The sequence below is a fragment of the Zosterops lateralis genome (genome assembly GCF_965231275.1).
Source record: "Zosterops lateralis genome assembly, chromosome: 13".
NCBI classification, from domain to species: domain Eukaryota; kingdom Metazoa; phylum Chordata; class Aves; order Passeriformes; family Zosteropidae; genus Zosterops; species Zosterops lateralis.
In genome coordinates, this window is record NC_139773.1 from 10,899,324 (window position 1) to 10,918,996 (window position 19,673).

The following is a 19,673-nucleotide window of genomic DNA, read 5'->3' on the forward strand; positions in this document are numbered from 1 at the left end:
TAAGAATGCAGTTGCAGGATTATTATTATTATAATAAAAATGCTAATGGGGAACAACACTGGCAGCTCTTGGAGGGCTCTCCCAGGCTTCTTGATGCATAGGCAGAAAAGTGCAACTTCTACAGGAATTTTCCTTCTGAATTGCAGAAGGGCTCCAGTTTCTAAATCCTGTAGGAAGCAGTGAAACTTCCAGATGGAAAGGAAACAGTTTGTCCCTTCAGGAGTTCTTATAATCTTCCATTTTGATAAACCACGTCAAATAAATAAAATCAGATCAGTGCATGGAGGAGGCAGGAAAGGAGGATGCAGTGCCACTGAAGAGAACAGGTTTGCACAGTAAGCAGCACTCACTGCTGCTCACACCTCCATCGCCCTCTTTTCCCTCGTTCCCCTGTCTCAAACCTGCTCCTGGCTCCATGATAAAGCCACTGTTGTTTTGCAGCTAGAGCTCTTGCTAGCCTTCATACATGAAGCCCACAAATCCTAGAACACCTACACAGCAGAGCCTCCTGCTCCCCTATGAGTCATTAAGCAGGCTGTCCCGCTTGCTGATGTCAGCCAGCAACATCCATTTTTTTTAAACAAATCCAAAAACGCCTCGAGCATCAATTATTTAAAATATTATCTTCATTTTAATCCTGACCCCAGTGGCAAAATTACCATTACGAAGCAATTCCAAGTGATGCAGAGGGTCCAAGAGCCTGTAATAGTTGCCACGTCAATGAGGAGTAAGCAGCCAGCTCCTCGTGTCACACATGAGCTCAGCACAGAGCACCCGAGCCGGCAGCAGCGGGCAGATTTCTCTTACAAACAGGCAGAGAGCAGCTAGGATGTGTCACCAAAAATACAATCAAAGATCAACTGCATCATCCAATCTCATCTTGTACATTTTGCATGAGTGTGTTATTACACAAGCCCTACTCACACCGTCCCTAACCTGTGCTGGGCGGTGCGTGGCTGTGGCGCAGCAGCAACCTTCCCAGATACTAATTGTCTATTCCTGCCTAATTGCTCTTGCCATTAAAAGGGCTTTTTTAATGCTCGAGCTTAAACACTTCCTGTCTTCTTTTGTAGGTAGTGCCCTTGTCACATTCTGAGGTTTAAGAACAGGATCATCAGCTATTTACAGTGTACAGCTGAATTATCAGAGAAACATAGTTGAAATATGTTCCCCTGAGCACATTTACATCCTAAAGAGCCATGACCAAATCACAGGATAAACAAGTCACAGGCTGTATTTGCGGTGCACAGAGTGCAAAAGGAGATGGAGAGCATTGAAGGTGAAAGCAGACAGGGATCTGACCATGTAGCAACCTTGAGGAATGAAGACTTTCCCACTCTGCACACACCCTATCACAAAGTCAACAGGAAAACCAACAGCTGATTCAAAATGCTTACAAGTCCCTAAGTGTACGTTCATGGGTGAGGCTATTTATCTTAGGCACTGCAATAACACAGCCAAATGAATGAATAAAATGAATACACAGCACTGCAGAAAATCTGGACACAAAACCAGGCTGATCCCTTGCTCTTGGGTTCTCAGCAAACTCACTGTCCTCTGCCTGGTTCAGTCATGCTGGGAATATGTTTGAACAGTCTGAGACACTTGATCACATCCTAGATCAGTTAAAAAAGATTCAGTTTAAAGGAACTGAATATCAAATAATTTTCTTTAACATTTCAAATTATGTCTTTGTTATCAGGAGACCTAGTCACCATTCTCTTTTTAAATAGAAAGAAGGGCTTGAGGGACATCCCAGCTTTGTGGAGAATATTTTATTTATAAGATTTTTCTCAAGTGATAATTACATTAACAGTGGTAATTAACTAGGTTAGCAGCTGAAAGCAACTTAACTATGATGACTCTTGGCATCAAGTTTTCTTTCTGTCCACTCTTTCTACAGCATAGTCTACATGAGCAAAGGTCTGAGAAATTTGCAGCAGAGCACTCAAACTAGTTGTGTACTGGAAGATTTCTCCTCTTGTAGTTTGATGAACTTATCTGTAGCAGACCCTATAAATTCAGTTACGTGCCTCTGTCTGCAGTCCCAGGAACTCCTTACATACTTGTGAGAGGCGAAGTCACTTGGACAAAACACTGTTACAGGTTTGTTCACTCACCTCAATACAACCACCCCAAAACTCTAAGCACTCACAAATCATTATGAGGACCTAGATATTTGGTCTTTTTTTCCTCTTCCACCCACCCCACTAAGCTCCCTGCCTCTCTAACCTTACATAAATGACTTCAACATAAGCAAGGGACTACACACTATTAAGGTGGAGTTTCCCCATCATTTCAGTGAACCCAAATACTGCTCCAGAACAAAAAGTTCTCTGGACCTGACTTTTCCACTGATTTTTGTCCAGACACCTGTATTTGTACACAGACACAGAATTCTCCAAGTCAGAATAACATCCATTTATACCTACCCTGCAAAATGGAAATAGCTATGTCAGGAAACAAGGCTGTGAAAAATCAAGCACCTCCAGCCAGCTGCTTCAAAACCCATGAGATGAACAGCCTCAGCATCTATCAGATCTCAGTCCCTTTCCTTGAACACCAAAACCACCACCAGCTGGATATGATCTGCCCCCTTAAGCTGTGCTGGGGACCAAACTGAAGCTGCTGACCTTAAAATCTCAAGAAAAGACTCCCTGAGTTCACAGTACCAACTCAGCTGTGTTCAGGCACACTGTTGTCCCAGCCCTGCTTTCAGGGACCCCAGAGTGCAGGGACAGCCAGGTGCCACTCTCTGCCTGCCACTCCCACGGTCCCAGAGTCTCCCCTTCCCTGGTGGACAGATGGCCTGGCCAAACTTTAGAGGGAGCCAGTGACAGACTCCCATGGATTTCAGCAGGAGCTGGATGAGAGCCAAGGTGAATTTCCTCTGCAAAAACACTATTCCCTGCCATGGAGCTTCTCAGGCAAAGCTTATCACCATGGTTTCTAAAGTACTGCTGATACCAGAAAGTGAACACTCTCCAAAATTACTGTCTTCCTATAACATGAGCTTCACCACATCTTCTGCTTCGTTTATCTTCTTCATTCCTTGCCCTCACATTAGTTTTTGCCATGTGTTGGCCAATGGACATTAGTACTGCTGACAGCAAAAGGGAGGAGAGCAAGGCAGACTTTCCTGATCTCTTAAATGTCAGTGGATAATAAAAACATCACATATGGCTGCCCTCAGTAATACAGCCCCATGCACCTTTCCATGAATATATCACGGGGAAACAGAGTTTTGTTCAAGAGGCCAAAGATGAGTAACCTCCTTAAGATGAGGTTACTTCATTGCCTGATCCCGGCTTGGAAACTTGCTTTTTCCAAACTTGCTTGGTTCAAAGCTCACCTGGAGAGGTATAGACAGATCCCAGCTGGAAGAGACTAAATTACCCCACTAGCCCCTGAGGAAACAGCAAAGAGAAGACATTTCATGTCAGCCAAAAGAAAGGTGTGCTGTAAGCTAGTTCACCATTAACCTGTATAGCACACACTTCTACATGGTTGTGCAGCTTTCTGCAATAATTTCCAACATGGAGACCTGATTGTCATTTTGATATGATTTATAAAACAGAATTTAAATACTATTTTAATTCCGGAGGTTATTTAAATCGGTTGAGTTTTAATCCAGCAGATAATATAAATAACAGCTTCAGCAGTGAAGAGATTTACAGGTCTAATCCAAACTGGATACTTGTCACACACCTCATAACAGAAATTATTTGTAATGGATAGATAAGAAAATACAAAGACACTAAAGAAATGAAAATATTAAAAGAATTTAGGCACAGATGAAACCGCTATCCAACACCTTCTTAAATCACCTAGTACCCAAACCTCAAGCATCCTTATAACTGTAAATTTAACTTGGACTACTTAAACTGAGGTCACACTGAGTCAGACCACAGCTATTAGATGAGTAGGTACAGCCCACTAACATCAGAGACACTTCCTTGATTGTGTCAGCCCTTGGCTTGCAACAGCAAGAGACAAAGCAGGAGGTATTTTCAGGCACAGATTTCTACAGCTGGAAATGTGTTACATTGTGTTTTTCAAATAGCTGAAGTTAAAGCTCTGATAGGATTGAGGTAACAGCAGCTATCAGATATACTGGGTAGAAGAAAGAAGTAATTTGGGAAAAGATTCACTCCCTTTAAAGTAGAAATTTGTCCAGGGAGATTCTTAACAGTGGCTTGACCAAAATACAGTGGTTTTTAGTCAGCAGCAACTTTCACATTGACTTTTATGAACACTTTTTTCCCAACGTTGTTTTCATATCCCCTGTACTACAGGCATTAGGTTTTTAAAAAACATGTAAAATGCTTTTGTAAAACTACCTTGCTGCCTAGTAAGTTGAACTAAACCAACAGTCTAAATAGCTCAGCTCACAGCTAATAAGCAATTTAAATAGCTTTGCTTTGCTAAGCTCAAGTAGCTGTATCAGGTTTCATAGCACCATCAGTCACTGCCAAATCCATAGGCAGCATTTAAATGAATCATTAGCAATGGTCACCCCCAGGAAAAAGAAAAAAAAAAAAAAGGAAAGTAAAAGAAGAAATATTTGAAGAGCTAAGAATCAAGTCATTGTCACAATTTCTATGAGCACATGCCCCAGATTGTGACAGCAAAATGTGCCCAGGAAGCAAATCCCACTCGAATGCCTGGGCCAAAATACATTCATCCAAGTAAGAATGACTGAGCTCTATGTTCTGACCACAACCTGCTTCACAAAGACACCTGAGTACAGAGGTGCCCGTTTCATAAAAAGCAAAGCTGGAGCACACAGAGGTGAAGGATCTGCAGCACAGATGGAACCGGAAGAAAACGGGGAGGTTGCTCCTGTGTCATGTGTGCCAAGCCACAGCTGCAGCAATGCTGTCACAAACCTTCCAGGTCCTCTGGATCAGAAAGGTGAATGGCAAGATAATGATGTGAGACACTGGAAAAATGCATATTCACCAAACACCCTGTCTGAACTCTGAACAGAGTGCAAGAGAAGGCACAGCCCACGCTGAAAGCCGGGGAATGAACGACACTGGGAGCCTGATCTCACGTGCACCAGGGTAAGACTGAAATGACTGAGAAACACATTAAATCAGGGTATTGAACTAGACTAGTGAACGTGCCTGCTCCCTGTACCAGTCTGCATGATCTGACACTGCATGTGGCAGCACAGACAGGAGCACAACCAGAGCCCTCAAAAGCCTTGGCAGCCTGAACAGCTCCGGGGGCAGAGCAGGACCTCACCGAGCCCAGAACTACAACTGACAGAAGGGTGGGGACCACAGTGACCTTCCACTCAATTCCCTACAAGCCACAGCTGAACTGATCTACCAGTATGGAAGCGGTTAAAAACGACAGCAACTGAAACATTTGCCTTTAGAGACACCCAGGGAGAGTGAGAGAGGCAAGTTTCCCGTGGACTGGATGCTCCTGATCATCCCGGACTCTGCGAGGCAGTGCTGCTCCAGACAGGTTTTGATACTTCTTTCTCCAACCCCAAGGAGAGTTTCTCTCTTATTTTCCAGTGAAACTTTGCATAATTAAGAAGCAGGTGAGCTCCCTGTATTCCTGAGGAGAAACATGGGGAGACACTCACTCAGATCCTATTTCTCCCTCTGCCCCTTGTACTTGTATTCAGGACTCCTGGGTATCAAATTCAGACACGTGCATGTCATTTTAATTCATTATTTATCCATATACTCTCAAATTATATCACTTTGACAACAATCAACAAATCTATAGCGGGAATTTGGACATTTGAAAGCAGCAGAAGCAGCTCAGAAACTGGAGAACGATTCCTTGCCACAGGGGGGTGAGGAGAGGCAAGGAAAAGGTGTAAGAGAACATAATAGGATAAAAATAAAGTAAATTAAATGTGTGGGTTTGGAATCCCCCAAGACATTCTGGTCGAGAGGATCTCAAACCTATATATAGTTCAAGCCAAAGGCACAACCTTAACCTCCGTTCCCTGATATTCAGTTCACAGATTGCCCTAACGCCAGCACTTGGCTTTTGTCCCCTCACGTAAGTTAGAGGATGGCAAAAACGCAGGACTGATTTTTGGACAGACCAAGCTGAATTCTCCAAGAGGTCATCACATGTGGTCAGAGACTTCTGCCATGTTAAAAAGATTAAAGAGAGAAAAATATTCCCATGAATTAGGGACCAGCTGGCACAATCCAGTCAAGTTTACGGCGTGCCTCCAGCAGCCTGAGCTCCCGCCGAAGCAGCGCTGAAACATCTGACCGTGAACTCTCTGCACATCCCGCAGCCCCGCTCCGCGACCCCCGCGCTGCTCCCGCTCATTCCCGCGGGGATTGTGCCGCCGGGGCTGCTCCTCCGCGGCGTGCCCGCTCCGCCGGCGGCTGGGGCGAGAGCCGGCTCCCGGCACAGCGGGCTCAGCGATTGATTCCGTGACAAACGCCGGTTCTGGGGCGCGCCGGCCGCGCTCTCCGCGCTCCGCACCTGCGGCGGGGCCGGGGCGGGACGCGGAGCCCCCGCGGGGCCGGGGCCCGGCGGACTCACCCCATGTCTCGGCACCTTTCGGCGGCGGCGGCGGCGGCTCCCCCGGGCGGCTCCCCGCGCTCGGCGCCCAGCGGCGGCCGCGTCCCCACTTCGCACATGCGGCCGCCCCGGGCCCGGCTGGCTGCGGCTGCACGGCGGCTGCACGGCGGCGGCGAGAGCCGTCCTGCTCCTCCTCCCGCCGCCTCCCTCCCCCCTTACATAACCTCCCTCCCTCCCGGGCGGCGGCGGCACCGAGCGGCTCCCGTGGCACCCGCCGCCCCGGCAGGCGGCTCCGGGGGCGGCAGCGGCGGGGCGGGGCGGGCCGGGGCGGGGCGGGCGGTGGGCGCGCCCGGGGGCCCCCCAGCTCTCCGCTCCCCGCCCCGGGCCCGGGCTGCTGGCCCTGGGCGAGCCGTGCCCCGGTGGGCAGCCGGGAGCCGAGCCGGGAGGCGGCGGGATCTCGTCCTCACGGCGCCCTCGCCGGGGGGCGGCCACCCGCCGAGCGGGGACCAGGCGGCAGCAAAACTTCGGGTGAAGTTGTGGGGTGTCCCCAGGCGGCCCCGGGGAGCGGCTGTGTCTCAACAGCGAGAGGGGTGAGCCCGCCCCGGGGAGCGCCTGTCCGGGACCCGCTGTCCCGCACCGGGAGCGCCCCGCCGGCAGACCCGGCTCCGCGGGACGGGCACGGCGCGCTCCGGGCGCGGATCCCGGGGATGCGCTTCCGACCGGAGGCGATGCCACGCCGAGGGATGCCCGGCGAAACACCAGCGGGCGATTCTCTCCCACTGTTACGCCCTCCCCGCGTTTGTCACGCTCCGAATCCGCGTTCCCGCGGGCCGTGAGTGCGGAGCCTGCGAGGCGTGGGGCCGCTTGGCCCCTGCCAGCCCCGTTTGGCCCCTGCCAGCCCCGTTTGGGGCCACTGGCTCCGACAGACCCAGCCCCGTTTGGCCACCGGCCCCGGCAGACCCAGCCCCGTTTGGCCCCTGCCAGCCCCGTTTGGCCACCGGCCCCGGCAGACCCAGCCCCGTTTGGCCCCTGCCAGCCCCGTTTGGCCACCGGCCCCGGCAGACCCAGCCCCGTTTGGCCACCGGCCCCGGCAGACCCAGCCCCGCAGCCCGGGTCGGGGGCCGCATCCAGCCAGCGCCCGCCTGCTCTGCCCAGAAATGTGAATCCCCTCGGGAGGAGTGGATGTCCCTTGGCCTTTCTCAGCCAAGTCTGTGCACACAGGGTCCCAAAATCATGTAGGATTAGTGAAAATAAAAAGGAGGATGATTCCCAAGCAGGGAAGGAAAAACTGGACTAGTGTGGAAGAGCCGTGTATTGGCCACCCCGACACGAGGGCGACTCTGGCTCATGACCAGCAATCACAGGACACAGATCCATAGCAGAGCCCTGGACCTGCTGGCTCGGGTGTTCACAGCACTGTGTACACAAGACACACTTACTCTTTCGTGGAGAAAAAACGCCCAATTCACACATAAGACAGGCTTTTAACTTCACCCACACAAAGTTATAATTAATACTCTGCCATCAAGAGTGAATATTTTCATGCCTTTTTTAAAAAATCTCGCATTGATTTATCCTTTCTTTCCAAGGAAGTTTAGGAGTTGTGGGAAAGGCTTTATGTTTGCTTGCTTTAACTTTGTGTGTAATAACTGGGGGTGTCCCTAGTATGGTATACCTTGGGACCTCATGGGAATCCTGAAAGGAAAACTTAGGCAACAACCAAACACCTTCTAGCTATGGACAGTGGAGCCCCTTTTCTGACAGACAACTATTTCCTGATGTCTGGAACACCAAAATGGAATTTTAATCCCATACACTCAAAGTCCATGTCATTGGGGGGGAAAAGGAGCAGAGTGAATTACACAGGGCTATGGGATCACACCTCTCCAATGTACCTGCTCTCTTTACCATGGTCAGAGGGTCACTGTGGGCATTGAAATAGACTTAACTCCTCACCTAATCACTGATACCAAAAGTTCCTATGTCCTGTTCTGCCAGCTGAAGGTGAGGTTCCATTTCCTCTGAGATAGCCATGGCAAAAGTGACAAACCTTTCATGTTCATGACAACCTGCATTCTTGAATATTGCTTTGAGGTGACCATTCCTCTCTTCTTGGGGAAACAGTGAGGGGCAACATTCTCTGCAGCTAAAAACAGCAGCCTAGAAATCTTGTGGAAAAAACTCTCACTGTGAATCTGAGCATTTTGTAACAGTTTTTACACCATTTACCTCATTTTGTTGAATTACATACTCCATTCATCAGAGAGAAATTGTCTTGGTCCTCTCTGATTAATTAGCTCATTTTGGTGAGTCTCCAAAAGCTGTGTTTTATGAACCAGTGCTGCATGAGACTTACAAGTATCTAATGGAATTGGATCAAAACAGGGTAATGCACCCACTATGTGTGTCATGATAAGATGAGAATTGGAAACTGGAACTGCAGTTGCCTTAGCATTTCCTATTTTTTTTTTAATATTTTCCAATCTTGCATTCAAGACTGTGCTTTCGTCCCCATTTATAAAAATAAAGCTTAAGTTTATGGAAGCATAATTGCCTGTGAAATTTACATGATACAGAATTTTGTATATTGCTTTTGTTCATAAGGCCTTCCCACTTCATTCATGCTCCTTGCAGAACTGTCTTCTAGGAGAGAGAGGGGTTTAGTCCCCTTTCTCCAGTACCCTCAGACATTTTTTCCTGGCAGATAGCAAGTTAACCCAGTTTTCTGCTCATATTTGGGTTTCTGTAAGTGCAGTCCCTTCATCTGAAATTCCCACTATTCTTCCAAATGGGTGAGGTAGTTCTCTTTCTGAAGTGTTGCACACAGTTGTGGTCTTCCCTTCTCTGCCAAAAAGAGGATGAAGCCCTGTTCTCACTTCAAGTCAATGGTAAAAGTCCCATGGATTTGAGTAAGGCCCAGATCTCATGCAAACTATTTAATAATGCCAATATTGAGTTAAGCAATTTTTCTACAGACAGTTCCATCTTGAACCTCTCCACCTTCACTGTGTCCTAGTTTGTGTATAGTTACCATTGATTTACATTATTTTTTGTGCAATTTGGTATTCCAGTTGTTTAAGGTATTTTCAGTTCTCTGTAAATGAGAGCTATAAATATGCTATCACAATTAATCAGTTCTTGAGCTTCATATGTGACGTGATCTTTCATTTCCGAGCTGGCTCAGGCACAGGATGTGTAAGGGAGGGTAATTGAGTGCTCATATAGTATTCACAAGTGTGCCCATATTGCTGTGGCACGCTTAGGAACACTCACAATACTGAAGGCACAGGATCCCTTGGTAGGATTCAAGCTGAGCAATAAAAATATCCACATTCTGCAAATGGGTCTAACTTCTTTAGATGAGAAATTTCTCCTGTTCCCACAGGCCTCCTAAAGATACAGATTTTTTGATTCCTAGATACAGGGTGGATATCCTTTTCAGAAAGCTGATCTAACAATCACAACTATGTACCCAGCATTCTGAAAAGCAAAGAGCTCACTGGGCTCTTCCTCTCTCTCAGTGTTTCTGTTCTCTCCTTTTGTTTGGTTTTTACTATTGTTGTCTTCTGCCACTCTATTTTATTTTAGATATAATTTTATTGCAGAAAACCTGCCATTCCATCTTTTTAAACTATTATACTTCAAGGTAGTTTTCTCTCTATTTCCCATGGCAGATAGTATTAAATAAAATATTCAGTACCGTGATTTTCTCTTTTTTCCAAGTAGACTGATGAAATCTGCATCTTTTTACTCCAACAGAACTGTGCCATTTCCCTTATTTTCCCCCTTTGACAAATAACCATCCATTTTCTAGCTTTAAATGTTATCCAGGAGTTTAACCAAAATAAGCCTGGGGGAATTCTTGATTTTTACATTTGAAACAGAGAATTAGTTTTTTAAATCTCCTGACAAATGGAGAACTAATGTAATTATAATATCACTGGCTATAAAATGTTAAAGGTGAGCAACTGAGAAAAAGAAAGGATTTAAAATAATTTTGTTGAAAACACCCTGGTTTACAGTATTTGCTTCTAAAACCTACTTAATCTGATATCTAATAAATAATTAGGACAAAAGATCTATTTGCTTAAAATAATGAACACTCTTGTCTTTTCAATTAAAATGTCAGAGCTCACAATAAACATGAGACCTTCAACAAGTCCTTCAGCAAGACATCTGATTTCTAAGAAAAGAAGTTTTCCTCTCCAGTCTCCTTCAGAAATAAGCCAAAATAATAGGATTAGTTTCTAGGTCTTTAAAAAAAAAAAAAAAAAGAAGAAAAAAAAAAAAAAAAGGAGAGAGAGAGAAAACAAAATAATTTAGAAGCAATTTGTCAACCTACTTTAAAATGGGTTGCATGTTCTCTTATTATTTTTTTGCAGTTTATTCTTATATTTACTTAGTGCAAAGAAGCACCTGTCTAACTGGAGTCATAGAAGGTTCATGCCCAATTTCTACCTCACTTTTTAAAGAGTTGTCCTGTGAAATATGTGAGTACCAAATCAAAGCAAATGTTTATGTAAATGCAAAGAGCTGTCACTGTCACACTATGGTATATGTTGCCTTCTCAATAAAGACAAATGTAGCCCAACCAAAAATAATTTAAATAAGATCTTAGAGAGAGAAGACCTGGACACATAAAGAAAACCAGCAAAACCAGAACAATACCCTACAGCCACCACAGGACTCCAGCCTGGATGGGAGTACCCAGCAAGGTGTTGAAGGCTACAAAATTGTGAGAGGCTGATGGAGTAAGTTGCTGACCCCTGGCAGAGTCAGAGAGCATCTGTCAGCATTAATACACAATAGGACAGATCCTCTAGGCATCCTTTGTACTTTGGTCTGCTGGAAATCCAGCTTGGGACACACCTAAGAGTGCACACTGATCCTGAACATTTGTAGGGGTGGTCCCACACTAGGAGCAAACCTTGTTTCCTTATCAGACCTTTTTCTTTGTACTCACTAGGTAAGACAAACAGATAATCCCAATTCTCCTTCCTAATGTTTTCATTGATGTAGACACTGATTATGTCCACTCCACTGTAAAGGAAATAAGGTTGGTCCCCTGACAGCTTTTTTCTGTGTGTAGTGGGTCTTGCTGCCCTGCTCTGGAATCAGGCTAATTTAAACTGGTTTGGCAGGAGACTGAATGGGAATCTGCACAGCAGGTGAGGAGTGCTGCATATGAGTGTCCTTACAGCTTGTATTTGAGTCTATTTACTTGTTCATATGCACAAAAAAAAACCATTGCTTTCTTGAGCACACATGCAGGAGTGAAGGTCTTCATAAAGCTGCTCAAAAGGCATGTACAGGTCTCTCAGATGATGAGATGGTCCTGACTTGCTCCTCAAAACTGTATCAAATATGTTCAGTTTTTCTCTTCCAATATGCAGTGCTTTGCATTTCACATGGCACTTTAGAAGTTATCAGCTTTTTCACTCAGAATTTATTTTGGGGGTTTTCTTTTTAAATCCTCAGAGAAGAAAAAAAGGTTCAATTTCATCTGCAAATACAGATTTTGACTGTGGTTTCCTTCCAGGCATATTTCATAAAACTCTTTTTATTTGCATTTTATAAAATGGAAGTTAGGGCAATCAGGCCCTGATTATGCAAACAGGGTAGATTAGTTTTCTTTTAAACTAATTCAGACCAAAATTGTTGGTCCTGGCAGGCCAAATTATACAAGAGAAAGGAGAAGGAAAGAACTATATGTCTTGTCTGTTAGAAGCAGGAATCTCATATTGCGACTTGGCTGTCACAATCATGGTGACAGCCAAGGCTGCAGCAGAGAAGCAGATAATAGGGAAGGGAAAAGATATTCACATTTTTGGTGGAAAAAGCTTCATTTTCAAACATGCAGAATTGTATGACCATACATTTCAGCAAAACATTTTGCTCACATGTAAATTTTCTTAGCTTGGGAGTTTTTTAATTCTCAGACCCTTTCTACCATCTGTAACTCAATCTCTATTTTTTAAAGAAATTGCAGACATCTGTTTAAATACCCATCTCTTCCGTCAGATGGAATTTTGGATTCAAAAATCAAGCTCAAAAATAATACTAAAGTTGGATTTCATTTCCAAGCAACCACAGAGTGGCATTTTCAACGCTGCCTTCCCAATCAGCCCACTGTGCTGTGCTGGCTGTGTCGGGCTCTCCAGGACAGCAGCAGTGCCTGCTGTGCCTCTGAGCTGGGCGAGGGGGTCCTGCAGCACAGGGGCACAAAGAGGAGGGCAGGTGGAAAATATCCCTCCAGGCTCATTGCAGAGCAGCAGGAACCAGGGGAGCAAATGAGAAGGAAACGTGGAATGATCCTGGAGAGTTTAGTGAGAAATGCATTTTTTTCTTTTTTCAGCCTGTCCTTCTCCAAGTCACCCTGTTTTCCCCCTGCCCTTCTCCCAGGGTCTGTGGCAGCAGGCAAGTCTTTATCCTCCAGCTGCCTCTGGAAGGGTCACTCATCACTGTGTCCTCATTGTCTCTCTCTCAAGAAAACACTATAGAGAAAGTGAGGCTGGGGCCAGACATTTCAGAGTATTTTAGTTTTCCAGAACTTCTGGCTTGGCTGCTTCTGAGAATTTGTACCTCAGGCTGGTGCAAAATACCTCATTCTTTGTGTTTCATTGGGACTTATTCATTGGTGGACTTTAACCTGTAGTCAGCTCCTTTTTGGCCCTACTGGAAAGGGAAGACATTTCCTGGGCACACCAGGGGTCTCATTCATTTCCAGGAATGCCCAAAGGCTTATGTATCTCACTGTGGGCTGAGGTGTGTGGATCCTTTGCCTGGATGAATTCTCCAAGGACTGAGCAGCACCGACAGTACCAGGTGGGAATGAAGGCACACAGGATTTCAAGGCTATTTGCAGAACCTGATGGTTGAGGTGTAGTGGTGAGTACCCAAACAATTCACCAGAGTTCTCAAAGACTTAAGTAGCACCACAGCACAAGGTTTTCTCCTCCAGTTGTGAAAAATACCTTCACTTCAGAGAAGTCAGACCTGGCTCAGAGACTGGTAGTTGGCAAGGCTCAGGATATCAGCTATGGGTGGTTTTCACAGACAGGGATAACTTTCATTTGTGAAGAAAACTGTTTGTCACCACAAAAGCTATATTTTGCACCATTCTCTGAAAAAAAGTGTTGAGCTTTTCACCTTGCAGATTGTCCTATGAGGAGAAAATTGAGATGCATTTAGGAAGTAGGATAATGTCTTTATGCTTCCAAAATGCATTAGAAAAGAAAAACAATAAAACCAAACCAAACAAATAATCCCCACAAGCAAAAGAACAAACAAACCCTACTGGCCTTAATTTATACCACTTTCAAATAATGTTAAAGAAAAGTTACAGACCTTGACTTATACCAGACTTTTTTGTCTAACTCTTGCTAAACTACAATAATTAATCAATGATAAAAGTGAAGCCAGAGGGCCATAAATCATGCTGGTTTTACTATACTAAAAACTCAGATCTCTAAAAGTAAAAAATAGCTATTTGACAATAGAATAACAAGATTACAGCTCCCACAAAGAAAGATACCAGGAATACCTTGATGAGAAAATGCATTTTAAAGGCCTCAGCTGGGTTGCAAGTTGGGCTGGGTATCTTCTTGGATAGTTCTAGGAGAGTTTCTGCATTCCAAATTCTACCCAATATTACTTTGTTCTGCAACAATACCTGGATGACAAAATACATAAATGCTACCAATCAGTTAAATAAACATAATTGTTTTTTTTCTTTTTTCAGCTCAGTATTTTTCTTCTCAGAAAGAAGAAACTACTGCCAACGCTCTTAAATTCAATCTTGCAAAATTCTACATATCAGAAATTATAAAGTGCTTGTATCTAATGGTAAACACAGATTCCACTTTTCTTGGGAAATGTCATGGTCCTTGGAGGGGTCTATTAAATCCATACTCTGAAAAATCAGAGCAAAACTTTAATCAACGCAAATATTTTTTAAAAACCCCAAAGATTTTAGAGCCATGTTTGAAGCTCAAGCACCCAGAGGAGCACTCTATAGGTGCAGAGTCCTTTCCTGGGTTTGGAAGAAAAAGGATGGCAGGCAGCAGCAGCCATGAGTAATATTAAATCAAGTTTTTCATCCACAGTTCAATTTGGGCTTTGGAGCCAGGGGAGGGGTCACTGTGCACCACCCCAGGAGATGACACCAAACAATGCAGTTTAACACTGCGGGACTGAGCAAAGTGGAGCAGAACACTTACAGCTTCCAGAAAAGCTTTTAACTGTATTTTGTTTTAATTTAGTCTTTAGCCAACAGAGAAATATTAATATACACACATCAAAACCTTTTCTGCATATTTGAGAAAATGAAGTCAACACTACAAAGTATGGATGACACATACCCTCTAGTTTTCATTTACTGTTTCTTTGCAGAAGAGCACATGATTTATGGTGCGAATGTACCAACATTTTTCTAAGTTTAATTTGATAGTTTTCTTGCAGGAATAGGCTAATCTTCATCCATAACCACCTTTAATAATATTTATTACTGTTCTTCTACTTCTGTGTTCTGACTGAATATTCTCTCTATGTCTATCTGGTGAGTACCCTTTTCCCAAAATAGTTCATGACCACTCTTTCCTATATTTGCACAAGAGATGTACTATTATTATATTTGCATGGAGGAAGTTAGGTGATCCTCCAAAAATGTTTTTCAGTGATATCATTTGTCCAACTTGTAAATGGATTTACAGTTCTAAATGTGACATCATAAGTGGCATGTGACAGAAGATCTAAGCAAGAAATATTTTGCAGTCTCCTAGAAATCTAGCCAGAATGGCTATTTTTTAGATCCTGTTTGTTTGCCCAAAATAATTAACACTTGGTCATAGAGAATAACCTGCAGCCATTGTTGTTCAGTATTCAATGTTTTCCCGATATTTAAAGCTGAACTGTTGCTGGATTTAAGAACATGGCTTTTGAGATACAATTCCAGAGCATAAGCTGTTCTGGGAAAGAGCAGGAGCCAGCTCTGGAAGCAAAGCAAAGTATGTTTTGAATGCACAGGACATGCAAAGCCACAAATGCCAGCCAGCACCACATGCTTAAAGCTACATTCAACAAACCAGAATTTCCTCGAGCACAGTAATTCCTGCTGTGACAAGTAACTAAACACTTGAGGAAACAGCTGTTAAAATGCGTTCTCCTCTCCAGCTAAAGCAATTCTCACTATACAGACACCTTCAACAAGGTGATGCTTTGCATTTTCCTTTGTTTTTACATGCAGGCATCTCAAAGAAATAACATCCACACAGAAGCCAGTCTTGGCCCCCGTGATACCCATGGAAAGAAACCCTTCTTTTGACTTCACTGGGATCATGATTTGGTCATAATTGACTAATCCTCATTCCATTCCTGTGACACAAGGAGGGATACACAGAGGTCACTTCACACATCAGTGCAGAACGGTGTTTCTGGAAAATATCAGCTGTGCCAAAACAGAGGAGCCCAGCATGCAGTTTGAAACAGGATGCAACACTATCTCCATCTGGAACAATACAGGAAATGCTGAGTGGCACCACTTATAATAGATTTTGGCCAGCATACAGGGATTAAGAGACTTAATTTTCAAAAGATGCACTGGGACCTTAAATAACCATAAATAGTCAGGACTTTGTATTGGTGCCTCACTGGAAGAGTGGCAGCACACACAGTGTGGTGGTTCCTCATGCCATGGGAACACATTGCTTCCTTGCTGGATCATCTGCAGCTTTCAACAGTACCAACGGGGCTCCCACGTCCAACAGAGAGACACTGCAAAGTCCTGACCCCGCAGAACACAAAATCCCAACAGTACTTGGAACCAGTGGAACAAGGATTTCACTCCCTGGAAATAGTCTGTGAAATCTGGCAGCAACATTTCCCATCAGATAGCAACCATGAGATCTTTGATATCTTATGTAACTGCTATCCTTAAATAAATCATATATCTAGTTCATCATCTTTTTCCCTGATTTAATTAGAATCGTGCTTAGTTCTTCAGGTTGCTGAAGTCTTATCTTGCAATATGCTGCAGATGCTACTGCTTGGAGATTAATGTTTGCTTTTTAATTAAAGTTTTTGCTTGGGAGGTTTGTGATATCCCCACACTACCATTTAAGATCAAGAAAATAACTGTGTATTATTCTTAAAATGGGCAGCCATAGCATAATAAGAAACAATCATATTCAGCATATCACCAAATCTACTATGTGGTTTTCATTTATATGTGAGACTTTCTTACCTTGTTTTTAATGAGCTCCCATCAGAAGCTACATCAGAACTATGAATTTTCTGTGAATTTCTCTATATTTTTTTAAGTTTAGACTGTCAATTAGTCAGCAAGATCTGCACTAGTTTCCCACCAGCATCAGGAAGTTCAGCTGAGCACTGCCATGCTAAGCAGCTGATTGCCCCCACAGCAGAGCTCTGCAGGTGGAGTGGGGACAGGGAAGAAACAGCTGCAGCTCAAGAAAGCAGAAAAGGGAGGCCTGAAATGGGGAGGGTGAGCAGGGCCACAGGAACAACAGCTCTGTGGAAAGGTTCCAGGAGAGGAAACTGCTGCAGGAGTCTGGGACAAAGATGGAGAAGGAATTACAGCAGAACTAAGGGAGGCAAGGATGCTGTGCCTTGACATCTGAGGCAGAGGGGTGCCCCAGGAGGGCAGGAGGGGGTGCAGAGGGGTGGCAGCCAATACATAATCTCCTGAAAGATTAGGTACTCTTGTTTGCTGGAAAGAATGATCTCAAATCCTAATTTAGTAACAGGAGGGAGAGTTATTACTGCTCTGAGCAGTGTTGGCCCAGACCCCCAGAAAGGCACCACACAGCACAGACATAAAATAAAAAGATAGTCCCTTATCAAAGAGTTTCCATGTTTTGTGTAGGGCAAGGCACAATGCAGGGATGCACAGAGGAGGGCTCCCAACAGGGAGCAGAATGCTCAGTCCAGCTTTGCAAAATCCTGCAGGCTTCTCTGCAGCTCACCTAATTCACTTATACCTTATTTCACTGTGGCGCAGTGTGGTCTCAATGCTGATTGGTATGTCTGGAAAACTCAGATTTGCAACTTTTAAAAACATTTACTTAACACTAAAAAGACACTCTCAATTTGAGTTAGTACAAAGCTGGCCTATAGTTCAGCCCTTGCTTTCTCTAATGGCCTTAAACTTCAGAGGAGCTGCAAAGAACATTCAGGAACTCTCCTTACATGTGAAGATGAGAAAGAAGCAAGACCAACTCCTGTACTAACAGCTTCTTGGTAAAGCCAGCTGGGAAGAGCCATGTTTAGCATCTGATGGAGCGAGCATTACTCAGACCAATTCCACTGACCTCAGCCTTGAGAGGGAACAAGACCCTGAAATGCTGTTCTATTTCAGTGCCTTTAGCAGAACGTGAACCATGCTCACACACTGCACATAGACAGGATGGCAGGCGGGAGCAGGGACCTCACAGCTCATCTACCAGCAGGGTTTAGGCCTGAGTCTCTAAGTGAGCATGGGAGCCTCAGGGCTCTCCAGTGCCCAGAGAACATCACCCTTCTGAGAAGAGAGGCTCTGGGAGTACAACAGGAGACCTAAGTATCATCTTTAGAGAGAGGTTGAATATTTGACTTTGTATCCGAGGCAACTGACTGGAGTGCAGCAGGCAAACTGCATCAAGTGTCCAGCCCAGGAGAAACACTAGACCTTTGCTGAAAGGCATAACCACTTCCCCTGCTAGATCCTGGGCTTTGCAAGGATCTGAGTTTCTGATTTAAACACAGCAGCAATTGCTACCAGATGTGCATGTCAGGGCCCTGAATGCACTGACAGCCCTTAATTGGCGTGACCAGCCCTGGGCCCCCCCTGCCCCAGGCATGGGGGCCCTGGGTCCCTGCCCAGCTCTGCTGGGCTGCACATCCAGCCCTGCTGTGCCTGTTCATCTGGGCAGTGACCCACGTGCTGACCTGAATTTCTGCCTTGCCTTGAACTTGTCTCATCCCTGTGAACTTGTCTGCCCCACTGAGCTCCATCAGCTGCCAACCTTGGCCAGCCCTGCTCGGGGGCTGTGGGGTGAGTCCCTACCCTGCTGGCCATCCATGCTGCCCTCCTGTCCCTCTCTGCTCCCTGACAGCAAAGAGAAACACTCTAAATTCCCCTTCCAAACTCAGACAGGTGCTACTGATTTGTATTTGACTTACAAGTTGGTGTTTCCATACTGCAGAGGATTTGAATGTTTTAGACTGGATATGGACAAGAGGAATGAGACAAAACTGAAATTAAATATCCATCTGTAAAAGAAAATTGAGTATGAATAAAATCTAGTGCTAGAAACTTCTGCAAGTACCTACTTTATGTTTTGCAACTGTCTTAACAATAGGTAATCCATGGTAGCACTGATTCACACATCCCCACTTGCAGAATTACTTGACATCTAAAAAGCATCTGAGTTGGAGTTGAGACAGCCTGACGATCATGATGAGTTTGATATCTAAGCATTTGGCTACTCCACTTTCAAGCAGTTCCACAGAAGTACACTTAAAGTACCTGAATATTCCTCCCACTTTTTCTCTTATTCTTTTTTTTTTTCCCTTCCAATTTGTACAGGACCTACATCTAGGAAATGACATAACCTGTGCACCAGATGTGCTGTGTAAAACTTCTGCCTGCCCCTCAGCCCCAGCATGTGTGCCCCATGGGGTCTAACCCACCTCCACCCCAAATGAGGAACATATGGAGCACCATGAATGGCAGAAACAAGACTTTGCTTTGAACTACATTCCTCCTATCAAAGGGTCCTCTGTCTTGCCTTCTTCTTCTCCATTCCTCTGGGTAATCATGAGGAAAGAACCGAACATTCAGAAAAGACTCCTGGGGACAAATTCATTGCTAGTGTAGCTCTGCTGAAGTTAATGGTGCACCTTGGATTAAAATGGCACCATAATATTAAAAATCAGAGACAGCATAGTACCCTGTAATTACTGTCTAAGAGAGAGAAAAAAATAATAAAAATGATTCATTCTTATAGACCCCAAAGGGCACAGCTGGCTCAGTCAGCTTAAAAGGTGAAAATAAAAGAAGACAGCTAGAATGTAGTGGTTTTGAATTTGTATATATGTATATAAATATGGATAAATGATAGTCAGATTTTAAGAACAATATGCTAGAAGTATAATTTAATGTGAGT

At 44.6% G+C, this 19,673-nt stretch overlaps 2 protein-coding genes across 5 annotated transcripts in view; one reads left to right on the forward strand and one right to left on the reverse strand.

Moving 5' to 3' along the window:
- HOMER2 (homer scaffold protein 2) overlaps positions 1-6,629 on the reverse strand; it is a gene marked incomplete at its 5' end in the record, with an annotated part of 55,498 nt that extends 48,869 nt beyond the window's left edge. For 3 of the 4 annotated variants that reach the window (XM_083870960.1, XM_083870961.1, XM_083870959.1), the window contains one exon: positions 6,532-6,569. In XM_083870960.1, coding sequence (XP_083727086.1) covers positions 6,532-6,536 — 5 coding nt within the window. Of the gene's footprint in view, positions 1-6,531 lie in introns of all 4 variants that reach the window. The other variant, XM_083870958.1, reaches the window with a different exon arrangement.
- Positions 1-19,673, forward strand: part of RAMAC (RNA guanine-7 methyltransferase activating subunit) — a gene marked incomplete at its 5' end in the record, with an annotated part of 125,048 nt that overhangs the window by 97,129 nt on the left and 8,246 nt on the right. The gene's annotated exons all lie outside the window — the stretch shown is intronic.